This window comes from Bufo bufo, chromosome 2 (assembly GCF_905171765.1).
Source record: "Bufo bufo chromosome 2, aBufBuf1.1, whole genome shotgun sequence".
NCBI classification, from domain to species: Eukaryota; Metazoa; Chordata; class Amphibia; order Anura; family Bufonidae; genus Bufo; species Bufo bufo.
In genome coordinates this window covers 692,150,232-692,169,363 of record NC_053390.1, presented here as the reverse complement: position 1 = coordinate 692,169,363, position 19,132 = coordinate 692,150,232, and the positions used below count along the sequence as shown (strand labels likewise).

Genomic DNA, 19,132 nt, shown 5'->3' with positions numbered 1-19,132 from the left:
TCCCATCATTCTGGTACAGGTTGATCTAATTTTTATCTGTCCAAAGAATGCTGTTCCAGAATTAGACTGGCTTCTTTAGATGTTTTTTGACAAAGTCTAATCTGGCTGATTAATCGTTTGCACCTCGTGATGAACCTTCTGTATTCGCTCTCATGAAGTCTTCGCTTTATGGTAGACTTAGATCCTGATACACCTACTTCCTGGAGAGTGTTCTTCACTTGGGTGGATGTTGCGAAGGTTTTTTTTCACCATGGAAAGGATTCTGCGATCATCCACCACTGTTGTCTTCCGTGGACGTCCAGGCCTTTTTGAGTTCCAGTTGGCTCTTATTTAACCAGAATGTACCAAACTGTTGATTTGGTGACTCCTAACATTTCCGCTTTCCCTCTGATGGATTTCTTCTTTTTTCAGCCTAATTTTTCAGCCTTCAATTAAAAGATCCTTTGACCGCATGTTGTGGGTTCACAGCAGCAGCTTACAAATGCAAATTCCACACCTAGAATCAACTCCAGACCTTTTACCTGCTTAGTTGATGATGGATTAACGAGGGAATAGCCCATGCAGCCCATTAAGTAGCTTATGAGATAATTGTCCAATTACCTTTGGTCCCTTGAAAAAAGAGGCCACTACATATTAAAGAGCTGTAATTCCTAAACCCTTCCTACAATTAGGATGTGAATACCCTCAAATTAAAGCGGAGAGTCTGCACTTTAAACCCATATTGATTGAGTAACCGTATCTTGAATATCTTTTAGTAAACAGCTAAAATGTCAAAACTTATGTCATTGGCCAAATATTTCTGGACCTATAACTATTTCAGTGGAGAACAAGAAGATTAAACATGAAGATTAAATGCACTAATCGCAGTAACTTGGTCACTGCACCCTTCTCCTCCATATGGTCTTATTGAGAGTGTGTGTCATTCTCTTGTGGTCCATAGAGTGGAATCAAGCACCTTTTACCAACATTTCATTGATAGCAGATTTACCATAGTGGATCTGTGTGACAAAAATCCACAGCATTTACCATATCTCATCCACAAGCTGCAAATGTTTTCCACAAGAAAAACTGTAGAATTCACAATGAATGGGTAGCTTATTAAATTTAAAACATAACATTTATTTATGTATGTAGATAAAATAATGGGCCCTACTATACTTGACGATACTTAATAGTTGCCACTAGTTACACTAATCTCCTGTAAAAAATGGGCGGAGATGGGAAGGGACCAGAAAAAAGGGATAGTAATAATGTAAGGAGACAGGGTGAAGGGTAGCCAGATGCCAAGGCAGAAAGACACAGCGCTGGGTCAAAATCCCTACGTAACTCTGTCTCTCTATATCCTCCCTCCTATCTACTACAGTATCCCTATTTATACCCTTCCTAATTGTGGACTGCCCAGCTTTGCCCGATAGCCAGAATATGGTCCTATAGATGGTATCCCTAACAATAGGGGGAAAAGGCAGGGAAAGCTGGCAAAAGTAAATGTGCTGAAGCAGGAACAGGTAAATTCACAAATAATGTAAACTCACCTGTAGTGCCTGAACAGATTCATACACGAAAAAAAGTATATAATCAAAAGATCATGATGTACCAAGAATGTGCATATTCAAATGGTAGTAGCGTCCCGACGCGTTTCCTCAGTGTTACCTGATTCGTCAGGGGACAAGATTATATCTAAAGAGCCCCTCAACTGGGCTCAATTATCCAACAAAAATAGAGGGGTCACAGAGGACACACTAGTATACCATACCCAATAGGCCTATACAGTTTCCCTGGTAGTGGACAACTGTGCAGCAGATAAAATGTATAGGTAGGTTATTATGTGACCTCCAATCAGCCAAACGTTGTAGTAATAAAGACCAAATCACCCTCTATTTCACATGGCCTGTGGTAGTTCCTGGTATTAGAGTTCTATCCGTATGGAAAAAGAAACGTAGTGTGTTCAATGTTCGATTCACACCAGTATCCAGGTTTGAGTTTATAAGCCTGCAAAATAAACCAGGAATAACCAGAGGTCACCAGTCTTAACATAAACCAGATTATACTTGTCAGTAAGACTTCAATCCAAGCCAAGTAAACCAATGGTAGTATATTTATGAATGCATCACAATAACTAGAAGTATCTATTCAGTATACCTCTAATAGTAAATGCATCGCGTCAGTTGATAGTGTCTACTTAATATACATTGTAGCCGATCTCCCACTAGTGATGTCACTAGCGGACATTTAGAGATCAGTGAAACGTTGCTTATCTAATGCTTATAACTATCTTATAACTATCTGATATGCAAGCATAAAGAAATAAGCGGCTTATCTGTCCAGTCGTGATGATAACTGTTCTCAGATAGGGATGGATGGAGGGTGCTCCCTGGCGTCCCGCGTGTAGCAGTGGCAATGAAGCCATGTTCGCGGGTCATTTAAAAAGCCGAGAAGCCCCGCCTTCATCCAACGCCCCCTCATTGTCAAATAGCGTCATAGTCACGTGATACGTCGGCTGTTCTGCCTATAGTCACGTGATTCTGTTCCTTTCTATGACGCCTAGCGTCATATCCTACCTAAGGTGCACAAGGGTGGCTTTCCTGTTAAGGGACGCCTGATTATTTCGGGGGTGAATAGTTTGACCCAAAACTTGGGGATTTACTTGGACCATATATTGGCATCATTGTACGAGTGATCTTCTTGGTCGTTTGGAGGGTATCAGCTTGGAGGAGGGGACATCCCTAGCCTTCTATTGATGTTGAGGCCCTCTATTCGTCCATACCTCATCATCTCGGTATGAGGGCAGTGGAATCATTCCTGTATACTAGGGGCCAACAGTTTTATCCACATAATGTTTTTGTCCTGCAGTTACTCAACTTTGTTCTCACAAGGAACTATTTTCTTTTTGATGGTGTCCTCTACCACCAGCTCAGGGGCACCGCGATGGGGAGCTCATGTGCCCCGTCGTATGCTAATTTGTTCCTGGGCTGGTGGGAGAGGACACTGGTCTTCGGCGATGCACCCAATAGACACATCTCCTGCATCGTCACTTGGGCAAGATTCATTGACGATGTCTTTGTTGTTTGGAAAGGGGGAGAAAAGGAATTCTTAGACTTCGTCAAGTGTCTCAATTTTAATGATATAAACATGAAGTTTACCTCGGTCTTTGAAGCAAACACCTTGCCTTTCCTTGACATTTCCATCTCAAGGGGCAAGGATGATCTGATTCAAACCGACATCTTCAGGAAACCCACTTCCACGAATTCACTCCTACATTGGAGCAGCCACCATCCCTTCCCCCTGAAAAGGGGAATACCAGTGGGACAGTACCTGCGCATTAGGAGGAACTGTTCCACTTGGGATACATTTAAAACACAGGCTGACGATCTTAGAAGTCGTTTTCGAGAAAGGGGGTACCCAGATGCGGTCCTAAAAAGCGCCTTTAAAAGAGCCTGTGGGAGTAAGAGAGATGATCTTCTCTATCCCAAACCCAAAAAAACAGAGACTGGTTTGATACGCCTTATAGGTACTTTTGATGACTCTTCGGCGGAGGTCAAACAGATATTAAGGAAACACTGGGAGGTCCTCCTCATTGATCCAGACATTAAAAAGGTTATCCCGGAAACAGCACAGGTCACCTACCGTAGGGGCCTTAGTCTTAGGGATCGCCTTGTACACAGCCACTACAGCGATACACGTGATTCTAAAGAGACATGGCTTCAACGTCCAATCGGTTGTTTTCGCTGTAGTGGTTGTGTGGCATGTGGAGATATCCTAAAAGGACATTCGTTTTACGCCAATGTCACCGGCAAGTGTCATCAAATTCGACATTTCATCAATTGTCGCACCAGGGGAGTGATTTATAGGGCCAACTGTATATGCGGTCTTGAATATGTTGGGAAAACCACCCGTGAGTTGCGACGCCGGATAGGTGAACATTTGGGTGACATTAGGAACGACAGAGATACACCGATTGCCAAACATATTAACATGACACATGGTGGTGATGCATCGGAGTTGAGATTCATGGGCATTGAAGTGGCCGCGAGACCAAAAAGGGGAGGGGATTGGGACCGGAAAATATTGCAGAGAGAGACTTGGTGGATATTCCATCTTCAAACTGTAGCTCCTAAAGGTCTAAACGAGCAATTGTCATTTGGCTGCTATATTGAACCGTAATGTATCACTCGGCATTCCACGATACTACCCGGTCGCCCCCTCCGCTACCCCTAGAAAATGTTGGCAGGATTGTAATAACAATTAAAAAACAAAAATAAAAAATGACTCTGTTGGAGTGACATACTGAACTAGATCACTATACCCCCTATGGGGATCTGATTGAAAGAGGCACTTTAAAAATGAGGTTGTGTTGAAGCAATTAATTAGCAATGACAGTTATTTGAGGAATCACCTTAAAAACTCTAATATTCCATTAGGTGAACTGCAGACCAGGCGGACCAATGGAAAACACCTTAGATCTTGGTGGGAGCAGAGGTTGAACTTACTTGCCCTTTGATTTCATCTCTGCACCTTACTAAAACACCCACCTCAAATATGCGCAGTGGAGGCTATATGCCGTCTGAAACCTAACAGGGGAAGGCGGCGCTTCGGCAGGCCACCTGAAAATGTAGTGACTATAGGCGGAACAGCCGACGTATCACGTGACTATGACGCTATTTGACAATGAGGGGGCGTTGGATGGAGGCGGGGCTTCTCGGCTTTTTAAATGACCCGCGAACATGGCTTCATTGCCACTGCTACACGCGGGACGCCAGGGAGCACCCTCCATCCATCCCTATCTGAGAACAGTTATCATCACAACTGGACAGATAAGCCGCTTATTTCTTTATGCTTGCATATCAGATAGTTATAAGCATTAGATAAGCAACGTTGCACTGATCTCTAAATGTCCGCTAGTGACATCACTAGTGGGAGATCGGCTACAATGTATATTAAGTAGACACTATCAACTGACGCGATGCATTTACTATTAGAGGTATACTGAATAGATACTTCTAGTTATTGTGATGCATTCATAAATATACTACCATTGGTTTACTAGGCTTGGATTGAAGTCTTACTGACAAGTATAATCTGGTTTATGTTAAGACTGGTGACCTCTGGTTATTCCTGGTTTATTTTGCAGGCTTAGAAACTCAAACCTGGATACTGGTGTGTATCGAACATTGAACACACTACGTTTCTTTTTCCATACGGATAGAACTCTAATACCAGGAACTACCACAGGCCATGTGAAATAGAGGGTGATTTGGTCTTTATTACTACAACGTTTGGCTGATTGGAGGTCACATAATAACCTACCTATACATTTTATCTGCTGCACAGTTGTCCACTACCAGGGAAACTGTATAGGCCTATTGGGTATGGTATACTAGTGTGTCCTCTGTGACCCCTCTATTTTTGTTGGATAATTGAGCCCAGTTGAGGGGCTCTTTAGATATAATCTTGTCCCCTGACGAATCAGGTAACACTGAGGAAACGCGTCGGGACGCTACTACCATTTGAATATGCACATTCTTGGTACATCATGATCTTTTGATTATATACTTTTTTTCGTGTATGAATCTGTTCAGGCACTACAGGTGACTTTACATTATTTGTGAATTTACCTGTTCCTGTTTCAGCACATTTACTTTTGCCAGCTTTCCCTGCCTTTTCCCCCTATTGTTAGGGATACCATCTATAGGACCATATTCTGGCTATCGGGCAAAGCTGGGCAGTCCACAATTAGGAAGGGTATAAATAGGGATACTGTAGTAGATAGGAGGGAGGATATAGAGAGACAGAGTTACGTAGGGATTTTGACCCAGCGCTGTGTCTTTCTGCCTTGGCATCTGGCTACCCTTCACCCTGTCTCCTTACATTATTACTATCCCTTTTTCTTGGTCCCTTCCCATCTCCGCCCATTTTTTACAGGAGATTAGTGTAACTAGTGGCAACTATTAAGTATCGTCAAGTATAGTAGGGCCCATTATTTTATCTACATACATAAATAAATGTTATGTTTTAAATTTAATAAGCTACCCATTCATTGTGAATTCTATTGTTTATTCAGGGGTCTAGCCTTATTAATTAATTATAGTTTAACCGACTAGAATTGGTTGTGTAACAATAACCACAAGAAAAACTGCACATAAGGCCTCATGCACACTGCCGTTGTTTGGGTCCGCATCCGAGCCGCATCACTTCAATGGGGCCACAAAAGATACAGCACTCCGTGTGCTGTCCGCATCCGTGGCTCCGTTCCGAGGCCCCGCTAAAAAAATATAACATGTCCGATTCTTGTACGCGCTTTGCGGACAAGAATAGGCATTTATATTGACGGCCGTCCGTTCCGTTCCGCAAATTGCGGAAGGCACATGGGCGGCTTCCGTTTTTTGCAGATCCGTGGTTTGCGGACCGCAAAAGACGGCACTGTCGTGCATGAGGCCTAAGTTAGATGGAATGTGGATTTTAAATCCGCAGGATGTGATTTTATATTGTGGATTTCGACCATGGCTTTAATGGATTTCACCATTAGCAAAGCAAACTCAGCCCTAGCACTGGCATAGTCAAAGCACTCGCCTTGATAAGAGAGACCCTGGCCGGCACAGGAACGTATCCTCTACTCCGACTATTATGTCCTAGCACTATATATCCAAATGAGTGCCAGCCGGGGTCACTTATCAGGGCGAGTGCCTCGACTATGCCGGTGTTAGGGCTTAGGCTCAGGCACTGATTAGGGTGAACCATGACCCTTTAAGCAGCAACAGGTGAGTAGCCTACTCCTATTGAATTTGGACAAGCACCACATAGAGCATCTTCATTGCTGAGTGTTGCTTACTTTATTGTTCGGACTTTTTAATTGAAATTATTAAAAGTTATGTTTTACGTTCCCTTTCTGATATTTTGGCAGCAAAACCAGCATTGCATATTGTACAATTGTTGCCATCAAAAGTGATGGAAACCCCAACAGAAGCTCTGAATGCAAATGTGAACAGATCTTTATACACACTATGGGCCAGATTTATCATTACTCTGACAGCTTACTCCACTTTCACATATGGCTGAAGTCAGTTTTAGCTAAGTCAGATTTATGATCGGCCCTTTAAGACTGTAATAAATGTGGTTTGACGGTAGCAGTTTATCCATCAGTAAGCGGCTTTACAAAAGTCGCACGTCTTTATGAAAAAAAATCGCATGTTCTAATAAAAAGTCGCATAAGATAAGCATGGCCCTCACTGGAGTGAAATTGCGCAAAAAATTTTGACTTTTTAAATTGTCGCAATAGTAAATCTTTCTAGAGATTCATTTACATAAGAAAACACACCCACTTTCAGGAAACTGGCGAGCATAACGCAGAACCAATAGAAGTCGCACTTTTTTGCGCAGTTTTAGGGATTGCGCAAAAATTTACGACTTTTTTACTCTATTATTCTGACTTCAGCTAATGATAAATCTGTCCGTATATGTCTGAAACTGCCTCATTCAGGTTCCCTATGGTTGCACTGCTGGTGCCATCATCACAACACAACTGGCATATAGCGGCTCTTTCAGTGTTGCTGCCCTGCCTTCTTTCCAGTCATTCCTATTTGTGTAAGTTCCCTGACACTGCTGCCCCACTCCAGATTTCATCCTGATGATAGGTGTGACTCTCTTCACTGCATGCGTGTTAGAGATGACATTTCTTTAGTTCTTTAGTTCCTCATTACTAGGTCATAACTACAATATAAAAACTTACTTCAATATTATCTACAGCTAAATGGCAGCAAGCTGCAAGCACAGCCCGACCATCCTGGAAATACCACTCTGCCAGCTCCGCACTGACTCCATGAAGAAGTCTGCAAACAAGAGACACACTTAGAAAGTCACTTACCATGAAAAATACTGTACTCTTTATGAAGAGAAATATACAAAGTCTTATCTTAGTTCAAGACTTACTCATTGTAGTCTTCTATGTTGTTGCCATCAGTTGGAGACACAGCATTGACTGAAACGTGATTGGACTGTATATTTCCTTCACAAGCTGCCTAGAAGTAAATAGGCCAGATAATCAGTAGACATTCTACAAAGAATATTAGATGACTTCTTTTCAGGAAAGGACACTAAAACTAGAGGGACTTTGGCACGAAAAGTATTGGGGACCCTTGTTTTCCAACTGCTAATTCATGCCAAGTAGGGTGTTTTCCATTTAGTACTGTACCTCATTCATGGCTTTCCAGAACATATCACACTAGTATGCCAATCGACTAGTAACTGTGAGTCATAGATGGAAAAAGTATAGTTCCATATATGTGATGTACGATACAGAAGGGAACAATGGGATCAGAGGCCTGCAGCTGCACAGGTTGCACATAGTGGGGGGGATTTGCTTAGGTAAATGAGCAATAATGGTGCCTATATACTTTGCACAAGGTTTATTATGTGTTTTAGATGCTTTTCGCATTTTACTAGACAGTTTTAAAAACTTTCTAGAAAACAGATTGTAAGGAGTCTTAAAGAGTACCTGTCACCGCCCCTAACGTGCCTGTTTTAATAGCTACATGTATTCCCCATGTAATAACAATTCTGGAGCATCTATTCTTATGGCTCTATGTTGTGCCATTCCTTTATTATTTCTACTAACAGTTATGAATGAACAGTCTGCAGTAAAGGTACAGAGGGGTGGTAACCAGTTGGGGGGGTGTACCTGCACATTCTCACTCTATCCGATCAGTGCTGCCATTTTCAGACTGTGGAGGTACAACCCCCCCCCCCCCCCCCCCCCAACTTGTTACTACCCCTCTGTACCCTCTGTAGAAATAATAAAGGAATGACACAACACAGAGACATAAGAATAGGTGCTCCAGAATTGTTATTACATAGGGAATGCATGAAGCTATTAAAACAGGGATGTCAGGAGTGGTGACAGGTCCTCTTTAAAATGTGCCAAATTTGCACTAATGTTTGGGTGCAGAAAATTGGACTAAAGGTATCCATCCAAGAGGTGGTAGAAGAAAGAGAAACATGTCTAGCAAGATGTTCTTATATTTATCATACAAGGTTTATTATCTGTTTTAGGCACTTTTTTACACCTTACTGGACAGTTTTGAAAAGGGTCTAGAAAACAGATCATGAATGTTGCCCTGTGCTTGCCATCGTCTTGCTCCTTCTTGTGGGCACAGGTGCCTTCTCTCACTGTTCCGGCCATTGGTGTCCTCTGCAGACCACGGTATGAAGGCCTTCAGGACTGCTCTATAAAGTGTGCACTCACTTTGGGCCTCTTGAAGGGCCGGATTGCGCACATCCAAATCCTTCCCTAGCCAATGGCTGGTTGTCCCTATGTATTTAAGGCACCTTCTCCAGTGGGAGGATGCCTGAGTTTTAGGTGCCTAGTCTCTAGCTTACCAGCAAATGTGCTATCTTCTATCTACCTGTATACTGAACTTTTGCTAGACAGCCAATTCTGATTCCACACAGCCTGTCCTGACCTTAGCTTTTTTCCCATTTAGCTGCCACCTGCTCAGACCTCAGACTTGTTTATCGGATTTGTTTCTATGCTGTCTGCCCTGTTCTCCTGACTACATATTTGTCACAGTAGGTAGGTAAGCAGGGAAATAACCAAACACAGGGAAAACAAATAGAACAATTGACTAGGCCCAAAAGCTAGGGAGAAAAGGGTCACCTCCTAGCAATCCCTAAGGCTTTCCCTATACTGCTGTGCACATGTGCATACCCTAATGGTGAATATGCACATGCCCTCGTGCCTAAGTCTATACACCCTGGGAAAACCCTGAGCAGTAGGGAAAAGGGAAGAGGTGACCTGCTTCTTCAAACAGGAGGAAGCAAGCATCTCCCTAGAGGTCTAGATAAAAGACACCAAGAAAAGAAACAGAGAGGACTTATCTTGAGCTGAGCTGGAGCAAACGAACCACAACACATCCAAAGCCCACAGGAATGAACTATAACCCGCACAGGCCACTGGGAGAAGGAGGAATAAATAGCGTCGCTAACAATCAACCCAGTACACCTGAGGGAAGGTGGATCCAGCTCAAACCAAAACCAAAACAAAGAGAGGAGTCAGACATGTGCAGCCAGTCTGACAGATCTCCGCACATTTACAGGGCAAGGCGTGACAATATTTGCACCAGTGTCTCTGATGCCAGTGGGTCAGCTGCCAAAGACACTGTGACTATCTCAAGAAGTAGTGGCCTGTAGCTCCCCTGCAGCAAAGGCCAGATTCTAGTATATGGGTTAAAGGTTGAAAACCAGGGGATTTACAGGATAACACCCTTACAGCTAATTCCTTTATTGACTCAGAACATAGTAGAAAAACATTAAAATAAATTAATATTTTTTCTCCTATGACGTGAGTCAATAAAGGAATTAAGAATTTTGTTTTTATTTGGGTGCCGGATCTATCCACGTTTTTCCTGCATTGTTATGGGTTGCCAGCCCAGATCGCGTGCACCATACCTGCATGGAGGTGAGCTGATCCAAATTTCCTTTCTATCTTTTTGTTATTCAAAAACATTGTCAGGACTGATGCGCATGTGCACAGAATATGTTTTCCACTACATATTTTTATCTATGTTTTTTTTATAGGACTGCAATAGAATTTGCAGAGTTATTATTGTGCACATAAATATGACTGCTAGGAAACAATGGGGGAGATTTATCAAAGCTGGGTGTAAAGAAAAACTCTTAGTTGCCCATAGCAACCAATAAGATTCTATCTTCCCTTTTCCCAAGGAGTTCTGAAAAATTAAAGGTGGGATCTGATTGGCTGTTATGGGCAACTAAAACAGTTTTCCTTTATACCAGTTTTGATAAATCTCCCCCAATGCCTTTAATTATATGGAAAATGTTAATACCTGTGCCACAAGTAAAGCCTCTTTAAGTTGTCCTCTGGAAGTGAAGAAATTGACAAGTTTTTTCACATCACCAGTGGCTATACAGTATGGAATCACATCGTCGTTTTCCTCTTCAATGAGTTGACTTGCTCTTCTAAAATAAAGCACAATTTATCATTGACCAGGACAAATCAAACATTTAGGTACCACTTGTTGCTACAAAATATCAAACGATAACATCTTATGTACAGTTCTACATACAAGTCAATCAATCATAGGCAGGCAGCAGTAAGGCTCAGTGCTTATGTTGTGCTGTTGCTTTGCTTTCAATCCAACAAGGCACTACATCAGCCTTGACGTTTATAGGTTCTCTCCATGCTTAAGTAGGTTTGCTCTTTGTACACAAAAATAATTTTGGTAGTGAAACAAATTTAAAAAAGTTAGGGTCACTAAACCACCACATGGACAAAATCACGAAAAATTGTCTAGACATTCAGGCCTTTTTAGGCCCGGTCAGGAAATGGTTAAGTTTGATTTATCGCTCCTTATGTGTACTGTGAGCTCCAGGGCTGAAAACAAATAAAATGGGAAGTAAGGGAAAGGACGTCATAGCAGTACAGTGCTGGCAGACTTCCAGAGAAGGGAGATACCCTCTGCTTCTGCCTGCTTCTGAGTAAAATGCATCTAGCTGTGCAGCTGAAACAGGCAATAATATGACAGAAAAAAACATTAGGGAAGCCCAAACATAACTGTTCCTTCACAGTTATGATTGTACAAAGAAGCACAGCCATTTTTCTAACTTTTTTTTTGAAAACTCAGGTACGCTTTAAGGACTTATTCACATGGTCATTGTTTTGGAGAGTGATTTTGATTAGTGATTGTGAGCCAAACTCAGTAGTCCTACACAGAGATAAGGTATAATGGAAAGATTAGAACCTGTTCTGTGTGTTTGATCTGCACCTGGTTTGGGCTCACAATCACTGATGGAAATCATTGACTGAACACTGTCTGTGTGAATAAGACCTAACAAGATGATCACTCCTAGAGAGTTTAACAACAGTCCTGAATTTCTCAATTTGTAGTTAAGGCCAGAAACAGATGAGCAAGTTCAATGTGAGAAACATACTGTGTGAGTAAATATGATTTACTCTTCTGACATCAGCTCCTCTGACAGAATCACATGGCATTATAATGATTGTCAAATCCGTATGTACTGAATTAGGCCTGTTTCACACTAACGGTGAAACAGATTCATGTGCTGCTGGAATCCATCCGGCCCCACTGTCTATAATGGGGTCCGGCAGAGATCCAGCCGCAACCCTTCAAATAGGCAGGAGTGGGTGGACGAAAACTGCTGAGTGTGGTGGTATTTGTCCGGCCGCTCCTGTCTGCCAGATCTGTTTTACCGTTAGTGTGAAACAGCCCTTACAATGACGACATTATGTCAGAACAATTCAGTAGATTCGAGCCGTCTGGCAGAGACATAAAGCTTTATAAATTATTATAATGCTGTGGAATCCTGCCAGAGGAGCAGAGGTCAGAACAGGAAATCACGCTTACATATGCAGCACTGAACTCGTCTGAAGCTAGCCTAAATGCGGATTAATATACACCCTTTTCAGGCTTCGTGTGCATTAATTAAAACATCTTTGCCAATTAGCCCTTGGAGAATTCATCAACACAGAGATTCATTTATTTATTCTTCCTTCACTGTGGATATTTCCCGTTTGTGTCTTCTTACTGTAGTTAAATTGTGTTCGTCTATAACTGTGATTCAGCAATCAGATCACATGTAATTATACATAATTCTAAAGGGTTCACTTTTTCTCACAATTGTTGTCTATAGCAATGAGTTTGTCAGTCTTGTGACAAAAAATCGATATTTCATTTATTCTATGGCGTAATAATAATGTAGTAATTACTGGTGGTTTACTTACCTTTGCATTAATTTTTTCCAATATTTCATAGAAACACCAGGAGCCACTGATAATGCCTTATCCCACTATAAATGAAATAGTACAAGATATTAGCAGAGTGAGTTAAAGGGATTGTCTGAGTGATTTATACTCAGGGCCCTTGCCAAGGATAGGTCACCAGTATCTGACCGGTGGGGATCTGACTCCCGATACCCGTGCCCATCAACTATTTTGATCAACTCAATGGAACACTGTGGCCTTCCTAGGCCAGTAACGTCATGCTCATCGAACACTTGGCTTAGGTGCAGCTGAGTCCCATCAAAGTGAATAGTGCTAAACTGCAATACCAAGCAAAGCTGCTATCCAATGCATGGCGTTGTGCTTGGTAAACTGTCAGAAGGCTGCAGCGCTCACAGGAGCACCACGGCCTATTCAAACACCTGCTCGGTAGAGGTGCCAGGAGTCGGAACCTCACCAATCAGATACAGACAAATCCAAAACACAAGCTGGGTTATGTATCAGTGGTTATGTATCAGGTAAAATCTTTATATTTTATTAATTCATTTTGTTATCCACAGGTCAAAAGTAAGTCCAGCTCACACATTTTGAGCAGTACTTATTCATAGCTCATAGTGCTGGACAGTTTAACCATTTATCCTGTGGTTTTGTTCCCTGATCCAGGAGCATCTGTACACCCTGACAGGATACCTGCATATTGATATGGAGAATTCTTTACACTCAGGTGACCTGTACCATAACTAATATATTTTCCCTTAAATTTAAACATATGCATGAGGATTGGGTAGTATAGTTAACAAATTTGTTGCAGCATGAACTGAAGGAAATTCTGTATGTATGAGTCCAGAAACATGTTAGTAAATGCAGAATACGGCCTGTCCACCATATGTTTTGATCTTTTTACATTTACTTATCATATAACACTTGATGCATGACCCCTATTCTTCATTTGTGTACATTGCCTATGGTATAACACTCCTTCTGATGCCATATGTAAGGGAATGCTTACAGTACATTTTATATACAAGATTAGGCATTTTCTACAATTGGGCCGGCCATGTGCGGTCTGCAAGTTGCGGAACGCACACAGTCCGGCATCCGTGTTTTGTGGATCCGCAAAACACTACGGTCGTCTGAATGAGCCCTTAGTGTGATTGTTCGGTCCCTGTACAAGTTGCATATTGTCGGCAGCAGATTCCTTGTTAACATGACGAGATGTGCTGTTGACAAGGATGACCTTTAGGCCCGCATACAAGATATGATTACTAGAGAAACAACCGTTTGCTCGTCTGACGGGTGATCTCTACCATGTTTACAAGCACTAGTAATTAAGAGCAAACAGTCTTACGCACATTTGTGAAACTAATATTTCATGTAACAAACCTTAAAGAGGTTGTCCAGCTTTTTAAAAAAAAATTGTACCCCATTCAGCTGTAAACATTCATACTTATCTACTCCCTGCCACTTTATTTTGGCTCCCCAAGTGGCACTTCACTGCTGAGGCCAGTCATTGGCTGCAATGGGACATGACCCCATCATTGCTGAAGTCGACTGATGGGGACTATAAGACAAATGAAGAGATCCAGAACGGAACAGGGCGAAGGGGAGCAGGTGAGTATGATTTTTTCACCAGGTACAGCTGGCTGGGGTGCAAATAAAAAAATATAAAAAAAAGCTGGACAACTGCTTTAAGGTTCAGTCACTAAGTTATAAGTAATAACAAGTACCTCTCCAAGCTCCACCAAGAGCTCACAGTATCTTTGGATCTGTCCTAGTCTCAGGTGGATCTCAGCAGCTTCCTTTAGCCTTTCTTCTTTACTTGGTGCACCTATACCACCACCAAACTTGGACATCTTCACAGTTGTTAATTCTTGAGCTTTAGACTGTCAAGACACATGCATCTATGGTTACTCAACATATCACAAATGTATGTTTTTCTAGTAGTGCGGAGCAGAACAGCTTTGCATAACTACTATACATATTACATTTACCTTAATGAATATATTGGGACATTTTTGAATTTAGGTGTGGCCTTTGGGGTACTACTCAACAACATACAATTTATGTCACATACAGTGGTAGGGAACTTAACATAAGCTCAGCCTGAACCATGCTTTTCAATGAAATTATGCTTAGAAATGGCATTGTCAATTATATCCCATTCTTGTAGCCCATATAAATATAAACACAATATGAAATACAATATACAGTGAAACCTCTCCAAAATACCCTTTTTTGAGAAGACCACCTCTGATCTAGACTAAATTTTTCTGTGATGGATTTCAATTTTATTCTATGTATATTGTTTCCGAGGTCCACCTCTGTAAAATACAACTTTTCACTTCTATTTTTCATGGCTGTCTCGAAGAGATTCCCTGTATTTTCCTAGATAAATCTTGAAGTACCCTGTAATCCAAAGTATTGGCTTGATACACATAAGACATGACTGTAAATGTTGTTCAGTCATTCACTGGCCACAGCAGTGACCCGCCTCAGCCAGTAAATTCCTATGTTTTGAGTGACTGACTGCTATCTATGTAGACACACATGCACAGAGAATGCTATCAATCACTGATAACACCTCCCCTGTGTACAGCTATCAGTGACTGACAGCTATCTATGTATACACACTTACACAGAGAATGCTATCAATCACTGAGAACACCTCCCCTGTGTACAGCTATCAGTGACTGACAGCTATCTATGTATACACACTTACACAGAGAATGCTATCAATCACTGAGAACACCTCCCCTATATACAGCTATCAGTGACTGACAGCTACCTATGTATACACACACAGAAAATGATATCAATCACTGATAACACCTCCCCCATGTACAGCTATCAGTGACTGACAGAAATATATGTATACACACTTACACAGAAAATGCAATCAATCATTGATAACACCTCCCCTGTGTACAACTATCAGCGACTGATTGCTACCCATGTATACACACTTACACAGAGAACGCCATCAATCACTGATAACACCTCCCCTGTGTACAACTATCAGTGACTGACAGCTATCTCTGTATACACCCTTACACAGGAAATGCTATTAGTCACTGATAACACCTCCCCCATGTACAACTATTAGTGACTGACAGCTATCTATGTATACACACTTACACAGAGAATGCTATCAATCACTGATAACAACTCAGCCAAGTATAACTGGAGTCAGAAAAAGCTGAGATTTCAATATATAAACTAGAAAAGCTTCAATTTCTGGGGAAAAGTGTTCTTGCCTCCACCAGTAGTCTACAACTGGAGTGGGTGGAGTAATTGGGTGGAGTGGCTTGACTAACTGTTGTGTGGTTGGAGTGGCTGGAGTAACTGTGGAAAAGTTAGACTGGGCAGAGCCATTCTAAGATTGTTTTCTCGTGACACATTGTACTTCATGATAGTCAGAAATTTGAGTCAATATATTTCACCTTTATTTGTGAAAAAATCCCAAAATTTACCCCAAATTTTGGAAAATTCCCAAATTTTCAAATTTCAATTTCTCTACTTTTATAATAGATAGTGATACCTCATATAACAGTTATTACTTTACATTTCCCATATGTCTACTTCATGTTTGGATCATTTTGAAAATGTCATTTTATTTTTGGGGGATGTTAGAAGGCTTAGAAGTTTGGAAGCAAATCTTGAAATTTCTCGGAAAATTTCCAAAACCCACGTTTTAAAGACCAGTTCAGGTCTGAAGTCACTTTGTGATGCTTACATAATAGAAACCACCCCAAAATGACCCCATTTTAGAAAGTACACCCCTCAAGGTATTCAAAACTGATTTTACAAACTCTGTTAACCCTTTAGGTGTTCCACAAGAGTTAATGGAAAATGGAGATAAAATTTCAGATTTTCACTTTTTGGGCAGATTTGACATTTTTATAAATTTTTTCCAGTAGCAAAGCAAGGGTTAACAGCCAAACAAAACTCAATATTTATTGCCCTGATTCTGCGGTTTACAGAAACACCCCACATGTGGTCGTAAACTGCTGTATGGCCACACGGCAGGGCACAGTAGGAAAGGAACGCCATATGGTTTTTGGGAGGCAGATTTAGCTGAACTGGTTTTTAGATGCCTTGCACCCTTACAGTAGAAACTCAAAAAAGTGACCACATTTTGGAAACTACGTGATAAGGTGCCAGTTTTGTTGGTACTATTTTGGGGTACATATGATTTTTAATTGCTCTATATTACGTTTTTTGTGAGACAAAGTAACAAAAAAATTGATGTTTTGGCACTGTTTTTATTTTTTATTTTTAACAACATTCATCTGACAGGTTAGATCATGCGCTATTTTTATAGAGCAGGTTGTTACGGACGCAATGATATCAAATATGTCTACTTTCTTTGATGTTTTTTTCCGTTTTACATAATGAAGCATTTTTGAAAACTAAAATTAGGTTTTTGTATCTCTATTTTCTGAATGCCCTATTTTTTTTTCTTTTCTGCCGATTGTCTTGTTCAGGGGCTTGTTTTTTGCAGGAAGAGTTGACGTTTTTATTGGTACCATATTTGGGTACATATAATTTTTTGATCATTCATTATCACACTTTATGGGGCAAGGTGACCAAAAAAAATGGTTGTTTTGGCGCAGTTTTTATTTATTTATTTTTACAGCATTTACCTGAGGGATTAGGTCATGTGACTTTTTTATAGCGCAGATCGTTACGGACGTGGCAATACCTAATATGTCTACTTTTTCTAAGTTTTACACAATAATAGCATTTTTGAAACCAAAATAATGATATTTCAGTGTATCCATAGTCTGAGAGCCATAGCTTTTTTATTTTTTGACCAATTGTTTTAGGTAAGGACTCATATTTTGCGGGATTAGCTGATGGTTTGATTGGTACTATTTTGTGGGGTACATGCCTTTTTGATCGCTTGGTGTTTGCAAGGCATTGGGAATTTTTGAGATGTAAGGTGACAAAAACAGCATTTTTTTACATTTTTTTTTTTTTTTTACGGTCTTCACCTAAGGGGTTAGGTCATGTGATATTTTAATAGAGCTGGTTGTTATGCACGTGGCGATACCTAATATGTATACTTTTTTTCTTTATTTCACTTTGGCACAATAATAGCAGTTTTGAAGCAAAAAAGAATCATATTTTAGTGTCTCCATTGTCTGAGAGCGATTGCTTTTTTATTTTTAGTAGGGTCTAATTTTTTGCGGGATGAGGTGATTGGTACTATTTTGGGGGGATACGCCTTTTTGATCACTTGCTGTTGCAATTTTTGTGATGTAATGTGACAAAAATTGCTTTTTTTTTTACACAGTTTTTATTTTATTTTTTATGGTGTTCACCTGAGGGGTTAGGTCATGTGATATTTTCATAGAGCTGGTTGTTACAGACGTGGCGATACCTAATATGTATATTTTTTTATGTATTTCACTTTAGCCTAATAATAGCAGTTTTGAAACAAAAAAATAATGTTTTAGTGTCTCCATGTTCTGAGAGCTATATATTTTTTTATTGTCTTAGGTAGGGGCTCATTTTTTGCGGGATGAGGTGACGGTTTTATTGATACCATTTTGAGGGACATACACCTTTTTGATCACTCGGTGTTGCACTTTTTGTGATGTAAGGTGACAAAAATGGCTTTTTTCTACACCATTTTTATTTTTATAGTGTTTATCGAACAGGGTGGATCATGTGATATGTTTATAGAGCCGGTCATTACGGACGTGGCGATACCTAATATGTTGGGGTATTGTTTTTTTTCCTGTTTTTTATTATAAAATAAGGGGAAAGGGGCATTTTTTTCTTTTTTTACTTTATTAATTTTAGTACTTTATAAATTTTATGAAAAAAAAAATTTTTGGTTTTTTTTTTCCTTCACTTTATTTCTGATGTTCACTTTTGAGGGTCTGATTCCCTCTGCAATACATTACAATACATCTGTATTGTAATGCATTGCCTGTTAGTGTTTTACACTGAGTAATACACAAACAGATTGCCTAGGAGACCCAGCCTGAGGCTGGATCTCCTCGCGCACCCGTAGAAGGCAGGTCCCGATGCCATGCAAGGCATTGGGAAGCCTCTGCGTGGCATTGGGTTGCCTTCTGACACATCAAGTCCCCGCCACAGCAGCGCGGGGACTCGATGCGCTCCCTCACGCAACACAAATCCCTTCTATGTCGCGGTCAGCGCGAACCAGGGCATAGAAGAGGTTAATCCACCGGCATCGGCTTGTACAGCGATGCTGGTGGATACAGCAGGGGCCCGGCTACCAGGGACTGCCGGGCCCCTGCAGTGATCACGCACTGCTCCGGTGCCCGCCCAATCACCATGACGTACTATTACATCAAATTGCGGGAATGCAGTGGCTTCCATGACGTAATAGTACGTCATGTGTCGGGAAGG

General features: G+C 41.0%; 1 protein-coding gene across 4 annotated transcripts in view; it reads right to left on the bottom strand.

Moving 5' to 3' along the window:
* The window catches only part of WDR17 (WD repeat domain 17), a 202,594-nt gene that overhangs the window by 28,174 nt on the left and 155,288 nt on the right, over positions 1–19,132 (bottom strand). For all 4 annotated transcript variants that reach the window (XR_005776375.1, XM_040418688.1, XM_040418685.1 and 1 more), the window contains 5 exons: positions 14,476–14,631; positions 12,752–12,816; positions 10,836–10,968; positions 7,924–8,012; positions 7,724–7,823 (listed from right to left, as the gene is read on the bottom strand). Coding sequence is in view for 3 of the 4 variants with exons in the window: in XM_040418688.1 (XP_040274622.1) it covers positions 7,724–7,823; positions 7,924–8,012; positions 10,836–10,968; positions 12,752–12,816; positions 14,476–14,631 (543 nt within the window). In the remaining variant the exon portion in view is untranslated. The remainder of the gene's footprint in view (positions 1–7,723; positions 7,824–7,923; positions 8,013–10,835; positions 10,969–12,751; positions 12,817–14,475; positions 14,632–19,132) is intronic.